The sequence below is a fragment of the Canis lupus genome, chromosome 2 (genome assembly GCF_003254725.2).
Source record: "Canis lupus dingo isolate Sandy chromosome 2, ASM325472v2, whole genome shotgun sequence".
In the NCBI taxonomy this organism is placed as follows: domain Eukaryota; kingdom Metazoa; phylum Chordata; class Mammalia; order Carnivora; family Canidae; genus Canis; species Canis lupus.
In genome coordinates, this window is record NC_064244.1 from 28,022,832 (window position 1) to 28,039,034 (window position 16,203).

Below are 16,203 nucleotides of genomic sequence, written 5' to 3' on the forward strand. Positions count from 1 at the left end.
TCACCTAGCTTTATGGACACCTGGGTGGCTCAGTTGGTTAAGTATCTGCCTTCTGCTCAGATCATGATCTCAGGGTCCTAGGATGGAGTCTTGCATCAGGCTCCCTGCTTAGTGGGGAATCAGCTTCTCCCTCTACCCCTCCTCCCTGCTTGTGCCCTGGCACAATGCGCGCGCGCGCTCTCTCTCTCTCTCTCTCTCTCTCACTAGCTCTCTCTGAAATAAAATCTTTAAAAACAAAATCAAAAACAAAAAGAACATCACCTAGCTTTAGAAAACTTAATTTCCACCACAGCTGTGTCCTGTCTTCCAAATTTCATCTGTCCTTCCAGATCAAGTGGTTTATGAAGACCTGAAGCTCAGAGCAATTTCTGGTTGCTTTAGCTCCCCCTTCTGACATGTCCTGAGAATTGCATGTGAAGCAGCCCACCCCTACCCCCTCCCCCACCCTCACCCCCACTCCCAACCCTTTTAAGGCAAATGCATCTGAATGAAAATTGTGTGCATGCAAATGCACACAAACGTTTTCTTTATCTTTCTCCCTGCAGCTACTTTTAAACTTTCCCTTAAGGAATACTACATCTTCTCTAAACTTCAACTTTTGTATTTAAAAACTGAGTTACAGATGGTGGCTAGCATTTTTATGCTGGAAGTCAGCCGCAGATTGCAAACATCTGTCTGCAACTTAGTCTTTATTTTCACAAATGGGTACCAGTTGACCAAGATAGGTCTTTATCCTAGGACATATAGTCATTTCCGTAGGATGCAGCACGCGGTCTTGCCTACTTTTCACTGGGTTCTCACAGCAACCCAGTAATAAGCCAAATGTTATCACCACTTTTCACAAATGAGATGCAGGGGCGGGGCCGTGAAAGAATCTGCCCCAAACTACACCATGAGGGACTGAGCCAGAGAGAGAACCCACAACATTTTGCATGGTTGACACAGTTGCATTGTGGCTTATCAACTCTTGTGTTAGAGACACTCCTGCCATATCCCTGAGACTCATACCAGATGTATCTGATTCCCCAGGACAGGCCTGGAGTCAGGTAGCAGTCAGAGATGGAAGCTATGCACATCATTCTGCTGCATCGCAAGCCTCACCAGCACCAGGACATGGAATGTCTAGAATGTAGCATCATTTTCCTTTCCAAAAGCAACCAGTGCTTTTTGAATAGTACTTCTACTATTCATTCCATAGGTCCGTGTAAGAAAAAATTCCATTTCAAACAAGGAATTCTAACAGTAAAATGACCTTTGTGTATTTATGAGTATATGTTCACACAGGGAGGCCCACTGAGGTAGGCCTCAAATTGTGGGGCGGGAAGGATGGCCATCCCAAGAGTCTCACTTTTTAATCCTGTGCTTCAATACTATTATCACTTCTCCCTATTGGGTAATAAAGCAGCTCGTCCCCAACCCATCCTGGAAGTGGCAATTGTGAAAGACAATGATTTTCTCTTTTTTAAAAAAAATATTTTTTTAAAGATTTATTTATTCATGAGAGACACAGAGAGAGAGGCAGAGACACAGGCAGAGGGAGAAGCAGGCTCCTTGCAGGGAGCCCAATATGGGACTTCATCCCAGGACCCCAGGTTCACGACCTGAGCCAAAGGCAGATGCTCAACCACTGAACCACCTGAGTGTCCCATAAAAAAAAAAAAATTTATTTAAGTTCAATTTGCCAACATATAACACTCGGTGCTCATCCCACCTCCTTAGTGACCTCCTTAGTGCCCTTCACCCAGTCACCCCATCCCCCTACCCTCCTCCCCTTCTGTAACCCTTTGTTCCCCAGAGTCAGGAGTCTCATGGTTTGTCTCCCTCTCTAATTTTTCCCCAGTTTCCCTCCTTCTCTTATAGTCTCTTTCACTATTTCTTATATTCCACATATAAGTGAAACCATATGATGATTGTCCTCCAATTGACTTATTTCACTCAGCACAATAGCCTCCAGTTCCATCCACATCAAATCAAATGGTGGGTGTTCATCCTTTCTGCTGGCTGAGTAGTTGTTCTTTGGAGAAATGTGTGTTCATGTCTTCTAACCATTTCATGACTGGATTGTTTGTTTCTTGAGTGTTGAGTTCAATAAGTTCTTTATGGATCTTGGATGCTAGCCCTTTATCTGATATGTCATTTGTGAATATCTTCTCCCATTCTGTAGGTCGTCTTTTAGTTTTGTTGATTGTTTCCTTTGCTGTGCAGAAGCTTTCTATCTTAAGTCCCAATAGTTCATCTTTATTTTGTTTCCCTTGCCTTCATAGATGTGTCTTGCAAGAAGTTGTTGCAGCCGGGTTCAAAAAGGATGTTGCTTGTGTTGTCCTCTAGGATTTATGGATTCTTGTCTCACATTTAGATCTTTCAACCATTTTGAGTTTATCTTTGTGTCTGGTGTAAGAGAACAATCCAGTTTCATTCTTCTGTATGTGGATGTCCAATTTTTCCAACACCATTTATTGAAGAGACTGTCCTTTTTCCAATGGATAGTCTTTCCTGCTTTGTCAAAGATGAGTTGACTGTAGAGTTGAGGATCCACTTCTGGGTTCTCTACTCCATTCCATTGATCTATGTGTCTGTTGTTGTGCCATTATCACACTATCTTGATGATCACAGCTTTGTAATACAGTTTGAAATCAGGCATTGTGATACCCCTGGCATTGGTTTTCTTTTTCAATATTCCTCTGGCTGTTCGGGGTCTTTTCTGATTCCCTACAAATCTTAATCTCCTCTTCTTCATTTAACAAATTGTTATTGTATTCCTACGGTGTACTGGTTTTAATTGAGGCAAAATATACATACTATAAAATATACCATTTTACCATTCTTAAGAATATTATTCAGTTAGTATTAAATACATTCACATTATTGTACAGCCAGTCTCTAGAATTTTTTATCTGGCACAATTCAAACTCTATATCCATTAAACAACTCCCCATTTCCCCAAACCCCAGCAACCATCACTCTCCTTCCTGTCCCTATAAATAAGACTCTTCTAGGGACCTCATATAAGTGGAATCATTACAGTATTTGTTTTTTTAAGTCTGCCTTATTTCACTTAGCACAATGTCCTCAAGGTTTATCTAGGTTGTATCATGTGTCAGGATTTCATTCTGTTTTAAGGCTGAATAATATTTCACTGTATGTATAGACCACACTGTTTATCCATTCATCTGCTGATGGACACTTGCACAGTTTTAGAGAAGGTCACAGCTCGGTTTGTTAGGATGACAAGCATCAAGCACAGTCACGTGTATGCTCTCTACCTTCTAACATTAAACAAGGAAGCAGCTGAAAGGCCAGAATACAGTCTTTCCTACCAGGAGAGTGGATTGGTGAAAGGGTAGAAATCTTTTTGTTAGGTGGGATCCCAGACTTTAAACCCATGTCCCTAAAGGACAGATCAGATCAGTTCTACTCAAAGCACTGCTGTCAAGCTGGACACTACTCTCAGAGGATTTCTGAATCTGAAGTCTGTTATCCTAGTCTGTTATACAGGGGGGCCACTGAGCTAGGCATACTCCCTAAATTTTTTTTCTAAGAGAGAGAACTTAAGCTGCGAAGGAGGGGGTAGGTGCAGGGCAGAGGGAGAGAAAGAATCCCAAACAGGTTCAGTGTGGAGCCTAACACGGGGCTCAATCTGCCAACCCTGAGATCATGACCCGAGCCAAAACCATGAGTCAGACATTTAACCGTCTGAGCCACCCAGGTGCCCTACTATATCTTGACTTTTTAACAGAAACCATAGATGGAACTCCTTAGTCATACAACTGTGTCTGGACAGGTTTTAAGGAATGGATTTGATCAGATGACTTATCTGGATGTGTGATTACCTACTGAAAGTTTATGCAAAGTCTCAGGTCAGCAGAAGTCAGTAAAACATGTGGGTTTGGTTTAGCTACTCACAGGAGAGCAGATACCAGTTTGCTTAGGTCTAAGTCTACCACCCAAGTCCTCACATCCCAGGTGGGAAAATGAAGGCCAATTGTACAAGTCACTTGTTGCACATAAGGCCAGAGGAAAAGTATAAATTAAAATCAAAAAATGTTTGCTCAGTTTGGCACTGCCCACTCATTTCTATCCAATCATTAGCTTCTCAAAAGATGCAGTTTTCACTGTGATGGGTGTTAAAACCACATAGTGTCATTGCCATCAACTATTTACTGAGTGGTGTTGAAAAGTTCAAGCAGGGGATCCCTGGGTGGCGCAGTGGTTTGGCGCCTGCCTTTGGCCCAGGGCGCGATCCTGGAGACCCGGGATCGAATCCCACATCGGGCTTCCGATGCATGGAGCCTGCTTCTCTCTCTGTCTGTGTCTCTGCCCCTCTCTCTCTCTCTCTGTGACTATCATGAATAAATAAATAAAATCTTAAAAAAAAAAAAAAGAAAAGTTCAAGCAGGGTTTTCACTCATCCACCTCATGTTTATTAATTACACCTCTACCTCTTGGTCACAGATCTTGCTGGGTCAGAAATATAACCATTCTGTTGACTGGTGGTCATTTGGAGTTCTCCTCTATGAGATGCTAATTGGTCAGTCACCCTTCCATGGGCAAGATGAAGAAGAGCTTTTCCACTCCATCCGCATGGACAATCCCTTTTACCCTCGATGGCTTGAGAAGGAGGCGAAGGACCTTTTAGTGAAGGTAAGAAATGAAGTCAAGGAGACTCCATAGGATTAGTATTACGTATTCTGATTGGTACTCCCAGACAGATCTAAGCTCTGATTTATATATGGTAAACAATAGTCCTTTCAAACTGGGTTTAAATGGGATGTTAACCATCTGCGTCGAGTTACCAACAGGATGGACGTTAGATACCAAAATGAGAAGATGAACATTCATGGGCATAATTTACACAAGAAAGGCCCAAAAACTAGTTCCATGACTCTTTTAAGATTTTATTTGTTTATTAATTCATGAAAGACACAGAGAGGCAGAGACCCAGGCAGAGGGAGAAGCAGGCTTCCTGCAGGGAGCCTGATGGGGGACTTGATCCCAGGTCCCCGGGGTCACCACCTGAACCAAAGGCAGACGCTCAACCACTGAACCACCCAGGCATTCCGAGTTCCATGACTCTCGAATGCCCTCACTCTCAGATATAACTGGCCCATTTGCAAGCACAATTTGTGGCTTCACACTCAACCTTTGGTTTCCCATTGTCCCCATTAAACCCACTTGGTCCAGTTAATCTTCCCCTTCCCACCTGGACAGAACGTGCAACATTCCTGTTCACTCTTCGGTGAAAGACAAATCTTTCATCATTCCTAAGCCATAAAAATCTCAGTTTAGAAATTAAAACTGTTCAACCCCAGACAGAAGTCATCACATCAACCTAATCCCTAACGCAAAGACTTCTAATGCCTCTCCTCCATCATGTTCAGGGCTGGCAGCCAATCACCTTTGGAGAAGGGAATGTGGTCATATTGTGGTCAGCTGTGTCCTCCAACTGTTCTCTTCCTAATTCTTGAGTTTCTATTTCAGGTCATACCCAGTTAAAAGTAGGGAGAGAACGGAGGGATAAGGAGAAACAATTGTTCTTTTGTCTGGGTGGCTTCATACTCTGAACCTGGTGGGTTGTTAAGGCCACCACTATTGTGGAGCATTCTAGTGGGTCTTTTCAAAGTACTATTTGGTGGGGACATTTTTGGTGGCAGCCCTTGATACACAGGCTGTTCAGTCTATTCCCTGGCCCAGCTACTGTACCAAACTCCACTTTCATGATGCTCCATCTCACTACTCGCTGCCTGCTGAGTGAACCTCTTAGGCAGTATTTAAAATGATGCAGACCAGCTCCCCTGCCACATCACTTTCCTCTGTTCACTGGGAAAAAAAATGGATGCATTTTTCACCCTATAACTCAGAATTCAGACTGTCATCACCTCTGCAGCAGTCCCCAGAAATCACCACCATAGGAGTCAGATCCCTATCCATGATAGCCCAGAATCAATGCAGAACTGGTAATGCCACAGATGGGCACTGGGAGCTCCTCGGATAAACTAATGTAGGGACATAAGAAGCACCTGAGAGCCGTCATTAAAGATTTAGATTTTAGGGGCACCTGGGTGGCTCAGTCAGTGAAGTGTCTCTTGATTTCAGCTCATGTCATGATCTCAGAGTTGTGAGATTGAGCCCCGCATTAGGCTCCGTGCTCAGCAGAGTCGGCTACGGATTCTCTCTCGCTCTCCCTCTGCTACTCCCCCCCATTTTCTCTCCCTAAATAATAATCTTTAAAAAATTTTTGATTTTAGGCAGTCTTAGTTTACCTTTTTGTAGGATGCAAAACAGTGTATCAGTACAAAAAAAAAAAAACCATAAATCACAGTACTACAAATCCTATTACATATAACAACCACCTGCTCCCAATGAGCTGTCCTGACATCTACTTAGATCAAGGAAAGATGTACCAGTGTGATCAAGAAGCTAACAACTCTAAAAGAAGTGGGCCAAGAATACAGGTGTTTTGAATTTTGACATCTCCTATCTCAGCTTGCTTTAAAAAATCATTTAGGTAAATAATTTTCAGCCTTGGTGTCTTTATATTGAGAAATGGGAATAAGACTTTTCAACATCAGAACATACCAGTGGATTTTAAATCTAAACTTAAAAAGATTACCAGGTCCATTTTTTTTTTCCACTAGTCTACTTGTTTCTTATGAACTATTTGGACTTAAATGTAAAGGGCATCCGCTTCTCCCGCTCTCATACAACTGACAACTTGTCCAGAGTCTTTGAAATGTTGAGGCAACTCTAAAGTTCCCCCTCAGGAATCAAGATGTTGAATCTAAAGTGCTGACAAAGCCCTCCCAGGACACCTAGCCCAAGGCTGATGGCATTTAAAATCTGACTCAGTTCAATTCAACTTTCCATTTCTATTATCCAAACAAGCCATAAACCTAGAAAACTCTCAGAATGACCAATTAAATACGCTTTTAATGACTGAACAACACACATATTAAATGAAAGCTGATTTCAAAATTAGCCAGTTAAAAATATGACTACAGTAAAAACAAAGCAGGAACGGGAACAATTTTGCTTTACATAAAGGCAAGTTCAAACATTATTAGAGTTGCTGCTGTTATTTTACACATTGCCCTCCGAAGGACTTAAGGTGGTTAGTTGGCTCCAGCTGCTGTAATGAAATATCACAAACTGAGGTACTCAGACTCTAACAAATTTATTTATTAACAGTTCTGGAGGCTAGAAGTCCAAAAGCAAGGTCCAGCAGGGTCAGTTTCTGGTGAAGGCTTTCTTCCCAGCTTGCAGGCAGGCACCTTCTTGCCACGTCCTCACATGGAAGAGCTCTCTGCTGTTTCTGTTTAGAAGAATGCTAATTCTATTGGACCAGCTTCCCACCCATATGACTTCATTTAACCTTAATTACTCCCTCATTCCAGGCACACTCACTTTGGGGGTTAGGGCTTCAATATATGAATTTTGAGGGGACACACTTCAATCTGTGGTGTGAGGGTACACTGGGAAGGCCTGAGCCCACAAAACCCACTGGAAGAAGGAAATAAGGAAAGAGTGTAGGGGCTGCCTGTAGGCGATCCACCTTCATCTCTTGGTGTTCCATAAAGCTCAACAGCTGTGCTTCCCAAACCCAGTTCCTCCTTGGGTTCTGGAAGAGCTCCCAGTGAGGAAGGAGGGTGAAGGAGTAATGGGGCCAGGTGGAGTTAATCAAAAGTAAATGCTGGGAGTGATGGTTTTAAAGGACAGAAGGACTGGTGGGGGTGGGGGGAAGAAAGAAGGCATCCAGTTGGAGGAGGAAAGATGACAAGTCACATGTATGGAATATTACTCAGCAGTAAAAAGGAATGAACTATTATTGATGCACAAAACCACTTGTATGGCATTATGCTGAGTGAAAAAAACCCAGTCTCAAAAGGCCGCATACTGTGTGAGTCCACTTGTGTAACATTCTTGAAAGGACATTGTGGGGACAGAAATCGGATTAGTGGCAGTGGGGGTTAGGGAGTATGACTGTAAAGGGGTATCCCTAGGGACAGCTTTGTGCTGACAGGACAGTTCTGTATCGTGTGTGTCATGGTAGTTACCCCAATCTGCACAGGACATAAAATGACAGAGAACCAGACACAGATATTGTATCAATGCCAATCTCCTGGTTTTGGTGTCACACTGTCATCACAAATGACGTAAGCATTAGTGGAAACTCAGTGAAGGGTACTCAGGACACCTGTACTAGCTCTTAACATCCTGTGAATCTATCTGTACAGACTGAGTGTGCCCATCTCAAATTTCTATATTGAAACCCTGACCCCCAAAAGTGATGATTATGGGAGGTGAGGCCTTTGGGACCTAATTAGGCATAGATGAAATAATGAGGGTGGGACCATATGGACTGTACAGTTATACAAAGAGGAAGAGAAAGATTTTGCTCCCTCCAAGTGCACTTACCAAGGAAAGGCTATGTGAGGACATAGCAAAAAGGTGGCCACCTGCAAGATAAGAAGAGAGTCCTCACCAGAAACTGCCTAGGCTGGCACCTCAATCTTGGACTTCTAGTGTCTAGAACTATAATAAATGTTTACTATTTAAGCCACCACTCAGTCGATGGCATTTTGTTTTAGCAGCCCAAGCAGACCGACACTATAATTACTTCAACATAAAAAAGTGTAAAAACAAAATAAAATCTAAGGCTAAAGCTAACAAATACCAAAACCAAAATCAGGTGCAGCTTCAATAGCAGGAAAAAGATTTGCTGTCACAATGGAAAATAAATCTTGTTGAACAGAGCAGAAACCAAGACAACTGGAGATAAAGAATGCTGGAGGGCAGGGCTGGTTGGTGAACACGGTTTTAAATCCCTGTCGAGGAGATGGGGCTTATTAGTTCCCATGTGAGTTAGTAAAAATTCCCTGTCCTTTGCTGCATGAGAAAGAAAGTCCTCTCCTGTGTTCCAGCAGTTGGGCTGATAAAAATTAGTTTCCATCATGCCATTTGCTGACAATAAGACTGGCTTCTAGTTTCATCTCTGCTCCCCATTTGCTCTATAACTTTGATCCAACAGTTCCCCACATCCTTCAGATCCGTTTTCTGCAAAGATCAAAGGTAGTAACATTTCTGAGAAACTTCCTCTAGAGGATTATATATAATGTTATAAAACCCAGAAGAAATGGGTCCTCTGAAAAAGTGGCATCTGTTACAGCAGCAGCAGCAATGTCAGCCTCTATCCCTTTTAGCCCTTATAGGGCATAGATGCATGTGGTGTCCTGAACAGCTACACAGTGGAGGAGGCTGTGCTCTGTCAAGAATTACAAAAGGGACACTGCTGTTCAGTTGACTCTTGCCAATGAAACACCCCTCATTCATTCATCCAGTATGTTCTGCTTGTTTATTTGGAAACTGCTGGAAAATGAATGATCTCAAACAGAACCACCTTTCCTTTCTGTAGAAAGATGTATCTGAGAAGGGAATGAAGAGGGGAGAGCACTCCTGGGATGGGCACTACATGCTGGTGGCCATCCTCAGCAGCCCAGCACTGACGTTCTAGCCCAGACAGTCGGATAAGTTTAAACAAACTCCAGCTGCATCCTGGCCATTCATGTACAAGGTGTGCTGTTTCCTATAAATGTAAACCATTCTCTGACAGTGTTAGTGAACAAAAGCAAGTCTCTATTCATGAACATTGAGTCCCCCCCGTGCAGCATCCAAGGCACAGAGCCAATGGCCTCCTGTGAGTTCACCAGTCATCTTCAGGACCTGGGAGGAGGAGGAGTGATTTGCCATAGGCCAGAGAAGACAGTGATTTACTCTTGTGCAAAACTAGAAAGAAATTTGAGTTCTGAAGCTGGAGATCATGTTATAGTCTCATTACATGTCTTATCTTTTTAAATATATATTTAACTTCACAGGTACATAGACCAGGCTCAGAAAGCTTTGTCATGATGCTCTAGGTACAAATGCCACACATGGTACTGGGAAAATCTAATGGGAGACAGCATGGTGTACATGTGGCCTGGGGCAGTTACTTCTAATTTAATTCACTGAAGCCTTTAATTATAACAACACAAGCTACGTTTTGGTCTGTGCTCAAGGCACATCTTCCCTCTCATCTTATTTCATCAAAATATCCTTAAGAAGTAGAGGTCAATAGGATATTATGGTTGTTTCAAGGGAAGAGATACAGGGCAAATCACTTATTCCCTCTGCTTCTAAGAAATCAATCTGCTGGTTTAAAAAAAAAAAGATTTTATTCATTTGAGATAGAGATACAGAGAGAGAGAGAATGAGCAGAGGGGAGAAGCAGACTCCCCACTGAGCAGGGGAGCCCAATGCAGGGCTTGATCCCAGGACCCTAGGATCATGACCTGAGATGAAGGAGGCAGACGCTTAATCATCTGGGGCCACCCAAGTGCCCCTCAATCTGCTTTCCATCTGTTGACTTACACTGGTGTTTGAGTCTGCAGGAAAAATATTTACTGTGTGACCTTGGTGCCTTTTCTATATGCTGTTCTATTGCTAAAAACAAGAGGCTAACAGAAGCTGAGACTGAAGACATGGTCTGCAAGTAATAAAGTAGAAGGATAGCTTGCTCACTTACTCAACAAACATTTATTGAGCATCTACTTTTTGCATGGCTGTGCAAGGTTCTGTAAGAAAGAGAAACATAAATGGTGTCTGCCCTCAGAGCTTATACTCTGGTAAAACAAAAATACTCTTTAAAAAAATATATATAGTGATATTTTCTCTAATGAAGGAAATATGTTCAGATGTTCTGTGGAGCTTAGAGGAGAGACTAATTCAACACCAGAGCAAGAAGGGGCTGCTTATAATTTTTTTTTTTTAAAGTCTGAAACTTAAATTAAATGTTTTAATTACATATTTCAAGCTGCCAAATCCTCATGTGTAAAACTACCTTCCATATCAAGGAACATTTTTCAATGATGTGTCACAAAGCCCCTGGGGAGATGAAAATTTCCTCCAGCCTAGAGAACTGAGACAGACGTGGTCACAACCAAGGATCCGGCAGTGATAAATCTTGTAAGATTTATTTTTTTTTTAATTTATTTTTTTTTAGACTCTACCCCTGACTAGGGCTGGATCTGTGGTCTTGTGCAAGTTACATAGCTACTCTGAGCCTCAGTTTCCTCAGCTGACAATGGGACACTGATATCTGCTTTTAGAATCTGTTTTTAAAATCAGGATGATATAGCTGAGACATCTAGCAGCATCCCTGACTCTCAAAGAACATTGCTTGGAATGAGTCAGAGAATCAACCATATGACCGTGAGCTTGACTTGAAGGGTAGGGAGAGCTCACCAGAGTTAATGTAATCAAAGAAAGCTTCACAAAGAAGAGGGAGTATAATGTCACCATGACTGGTGGGCTGGGATTTAAAGATGAAGAGGAGAGAAAAAATAAAAAAAATAAAGATGAGGAGAAGGAAATAGGAGCAGAATATGGGGAGAAGTACCTCCTTGCAAGATGGAAATGTCACTAGTGAAGGACAATGGTAGGAAAGACAGGTGGCACATCCAGTGAGTAGACATGTCTGCACAAAATAGAGGGGTACAGTGGGAATGGAAGGATGTGTGTCAACAGAGAGCCTGGGATGCCCTAGGCGTTCCTAGGTCACTAGGCGGTCAGAGGACTAGGGCTCACCAGGGCATAGAGATGACCTTGCTTCACCCTGCATTTTACAGGTGAGGAACTCGAGACTCAGAAAACTTGCCCACAGCCTCGTGGGTAGTAAGTCTCTTGGGTGACAGCCTCATGTTAGTGGTTTTCTAACAGAGCTGAACCTTAAGTTCCATTGAGAGACCTCAGCAGCCAGCATAGGGTAAGGGGGGAAGGAAGTTAGGGTGACTAGCCATGTGGCTCTACTAGGTGGTTGCATGAGTGTTACACTTAGACTTTTAAAAAGATTATCATAATTACAAAAAAGGAAAAAAACACTTCACTTTGCACGAAGTGAACATGCAACATCCAAGCATGTTGGTTTTTGTTATTTTAGTTTTGGGATTGCGGGATAAGGGTGGTTTTGGTAGAGCCTCTGAAGATTTTCAGGTAGGAAGGCAAGACAAGTAAAGCAGTGTTTGAAAACATATAGACTGGCTGTTCTTAAAAGAAGTAAAAGCAAGAGATCCCTATAAATTAGTTGTTCATGGAGGTGAGTTCCTGCCAGAAGCTCATGGAAAATCACTTCATTTCACTCTGGTTTCTGTTTCAGGGACCCATGGTGTCCTTAAGACACCCTGTAGCCAGCGGTTACATTCTAAACAAACATCTAGCAGGGGTATGAAAAAAGGGGTAACCACTGCAGGCACTCAGGACCTGTGGCTTGCCTCTTGGCTCAAGAGGCTTGGTCTCTCCCATTCAGTACTGCCCTTGACCTGCTGTGTTTCAGTTCGAAGAGTTTCCAGATTTCTTTCCTATCCTGGCCAATGTTCAGTTTCACCTCATGAGGAAAGTAACAGGAGAGGGGACAGTGTGGGGAAAAAAACAAGTCAAAAAATATTAAAGATGATTTGAATTAAACATTACTTTACCAGCAGGTTTGCAGATGTCTTGTTCCAAGGGGGCTATTGGCAACTAGTTTATATTATCCCTGAAGTGAGCTTCTCCTCATAGCAAGACGGTTATCCTTAGAAGGCAGCTTTGTAAGAAATCAGACTTGATCAATGGGAAGTCAACCAATTGATCACTTATTCTATGTTGTTGCACTTTACACCCCAGGAATCAGTGTGTGTGTGTGTGTGTGTGTGTGTGTGTGTGTGTGTGTGTGTGTTTATCATCCCACCCACAGAACAGCCCCACAGGAAGGACACTTGACTCACTTTACACATGAGGACACTGAGTCGAAAAGTTTGGTATCCTACCAGAGGTCCTATAAATTGGTCTAGATCCCCTTGAAAGACAGCATTTCTAGGGCAAAGAGCAAGGAAGCAAAAGCCCAGATTCCAGAATATTTAGAAGGCTCAATTGAGGGAGAATGTTGTCACCGGTGTGACTTGAAGCAACAGGTGACACTGGTAAGTAGGAAAATAAAGTTAGAAAAGCATGTGTCAAATCGCTGAGCCTTTACCTTCATGGAGTCAAATTCCTGGGGATCCAAGCTCAGGTACTAAGAGATGCAACCTTGTCTGAGGCTTCCCTTTAGAAATAACTGCTCCTTTCTGCTGTTGCTCAGCTGTTCGTGAGGGAACCTGAAAAGAGGCTGGGAGTGAGGGGAGACATCCGCCAGCATCCTTTGTTTCGGGAGATCAACTGGGAAGAGCTTGAAAGAAAGGAGATTGACCCACCATTCCGGCCTAAAGTGGTAAGGACCCACCCAGGACCTTTGGCTCCCCACCATTCCCGCCTTGCTCCACTCACCCCCAAGGCTGCCTGCCTGCTTCCCCTCACCCCTGTGTGGGCCCCAGCTTCCCTCCTGGATTCAGTTCTTGGAGGAAGGTGCTTCCTTAACCATAATTCAGGTTGTTTGGCTGGTGGGGGGTTGGGGAGCAAGGGGATGTTACTCTTGTTTGCAGTATCTAACCTCTGCAACGAAAATGTACCTGCATGAAAAGGAGCTGTTGGGCGTACGTGCCTCAGACTTAACACGCACGTGCCAGGTGACTCTCAGATGAGATAAGGAGTTTGTCTGATGTTTGTAATTCATTCACATACCTGTATCTCCTAATGGTGATTGTTACATGTTCTTTGGTTTAAGAAGTAAATTGGAGCTTAAGAAAAGACAGGTCTCTAAACTCCCATGTGTACGCTCACTAGCAAAAGTCACTAACCTCACTGAGAAAAAGTGACTTGACCACTTGCAGAACAAGCCGCCATAAAGTGAAGACAAAAATAAAACACAGTTAAGATGAGAAAGTTCTGCAGATGGATGTTGATAACAATGCATGCGCTTAATGCCACCGAACTGTACTCCTAAAAATGGTTCAAATGGTCACTTTTATGTTAGGTATATTTTAGTACAATTTTTACATGAAGTTATTTTTTAAAAGAGTAAACCAAAGGGGTGTGTTTGCCATCTTTACCCATTCCTGGTGATTCCTGGGAAAAAAAGAAGTAATGACCCAGATAGATATAAACCATCTCGACTATCTCTTTGCATAGAGATGACATCTCTATGTCTGTTCCATGGGTGAGATGTTCCATGGGTGGGATGACATGCTCCACTCTAGAAAAGAGCTACTCCCATTCATCAGGATAGCGGTTGACCAGAGGAGGCAACTGTGTTCTCAGGGTTAGCAAAGTTAGTCTCAACATTTGACCCAAGCTCTGGGGATGCTCTAAGGGTTCTACAGGCTGGCCTATAGCACTCTTGTTATTTTTAATAGCGTCATACCTAAACTATGAGTTAATAATTTGTGATAAAATGAATTTTTACCTTGTTTTAGCTCATCAGAACAATATAATTCATGTCTCAACTTCCATGGTACATTACAATCAACTTGATATTATCCACCTAAAAATCAGACTTTTGATCTACACTTTCCCTAGAGGACAATTCTCGATTCTACCAGTAGGAAGGAATTTCCCTCATGTGTTGTCTAAACAGCTATTTGTAGGCAGAGGCCACAGGCTATTGGTCTCACCAGCCAGGAGCCCTCTTGAGGATAGGAAGAGCCTGACTCTTAGTTACTCATATATACACAAAGGTGACTTTTGATAATCTAAAAAAATTGAACCATACACCATACAAAGCAGTATTTATAAATAGGTGTTCGTTTTTACATTCTTTCTTTTTCTTTTCTCATGAGCACCAATGGACCAGGTGGCTTAAGGGGAGCTAGTCCCAATCTGTCTATAGAAGAAGTCCAAAATGGTTAATAATGAAATTAATATGGGTAGAGGACTAAAAATAGTGAAGGATATTGATATAAGAACAGGAGTATATAATCTGCAAAAGTCCTGACTTCTGCTCCGACCCTCTTCCCCTTCCCCAAACTGTCCCCTGAACACCAAAAGGCTACAGGTCAAATCTGGGCTCACCACTGTTTCAAAGGTTGTCAATCCTGTTTCATGTAAACTATTGACCAGAAGCATGAGATACTATTTGATGTATATAATGAAATTCCTTGACATGAATTTAATTGTACCATTGCTAAGGGCACAGCTCAGGATCTTAGAAATGTTCCATAAATCCTATGACCATCTATAAATATTATTTCAGTTTACCTGGAATGCCCACATGGTCATACACAGATTGAACCCAGATAACAAAAATGAAGATAAATAATTCAATGCCTGATTTTCTTCCCTTTTTCCCTCCACCCTTCCCTTAAACTCGGATGAAGAAATCACCGTATGACTGCAGCAATTTCGACAAAGAATTCTTAAATGAGAAACCCCGGCTGTCATTTGCTGACAGAGCCCTGATCAACAGCATGGACCAGAACATGTTCAGAAACTTTTCCTTCATTAACCCAGGGATGGAGAAGTTGATATCCTGAAGCACATCCCCTGACACACAAGGGAATTTGTCTTGTGTCTGTGAACTGGTTCCAGTGACGCTCCTTGGATTCCTTTTCACCTTGGGAAAGAAAAGAAACACTCAATAATACAGGCTGAGACCTTTTAGCTCCTCACTGACTTTGCATCTACAGCAGAAGCCAACTCCTCCACTAATAACTACACCCTTCGGTGCTTCTCTGTCCTCTCCTGTGGCCACTCTTGAAGCGAGGTCATTACTAACCATAGTTACTTACTGGCACAATGGTTCTCTGCAATGTGAAAAGACCTGAAAAGTTAATACTGCCCGAAATCATGGCTCTTCACATGGGCATCAACAGCTGATGAGTGGCCGAAGGCAGAGTGAGCACAGACGTCTCAAGACTGAAACAGCGCCTCACCCTCTGCAGGAGTGGACTTCATTCAGCCACAGACAAGTAACCACTAACCTGTTTTGTTCTGTTTGCATCTGTGGAAGCGTAAATGGTGGTGGGGGAAGCCCTGAATAGGTTTTTATGGGAATTCTTCACAATAAACATAGCTTGTAACTCGAGATTTACAGATCCATTCATTCTGATTAGGCATGAGATTCTCGGGAAAGAGGAAAATGGAAAGTAAAGAAGAGCTCATGTCACTGAGATGGAGGGTTTAATAAAACACCTACTCTGGCTATCTTGTCAACATAGACAGTAGAGTCCAACAAAGATAGAATCACTTACTCCTGCCAATAGAACCACCCCATCCACCCATTCTCAGTTGATTTCAGTATCAGTGGAAGTCACTCATTACCAT

The 16,203-nt window shown here is 42.6% G+C and overlaps 1 protein-coding gene across 4 annotated transcripts in view; it reads left to right on the forward strand.

Moving 5' to 3' along the window:
- The window catches only part of PRKCQ (protein kinase C theta), a 173,834-nt gene extending 157,870 nt beyond the window's left edge, over positions 1–15,964 (forward strand). For 3 of the 4 annotated variants that reach the window (XM_025445106.3, XM_035713453.2, XM_049101181.1), the window contains exons 16-18: positions 4,453–4,641; positions 13,148–13,276; positions 15,258–15,964. In XM_025445106.3, coding sequence (XP_025300891.1) covers positions 4,453–4,641; positions 13,148–13,276; positions 15,258–15,413 — 474 coding nt within the window. In that variant the 3' untranslated portion in view covers positions 15,414–15,964. Of the gene's footprint in view, positions 1–4,452; positions 4,642–10,886; positions 10,999–13,147; positions 13,277–15,257 lie in introns of those variants that run through there. The other variant, XM_025445108.1, reaches the window with a different exon arrangement.
- The last annotated feature ends 239 nt before the right edge of the window (positions 15,965–16,203 follow it).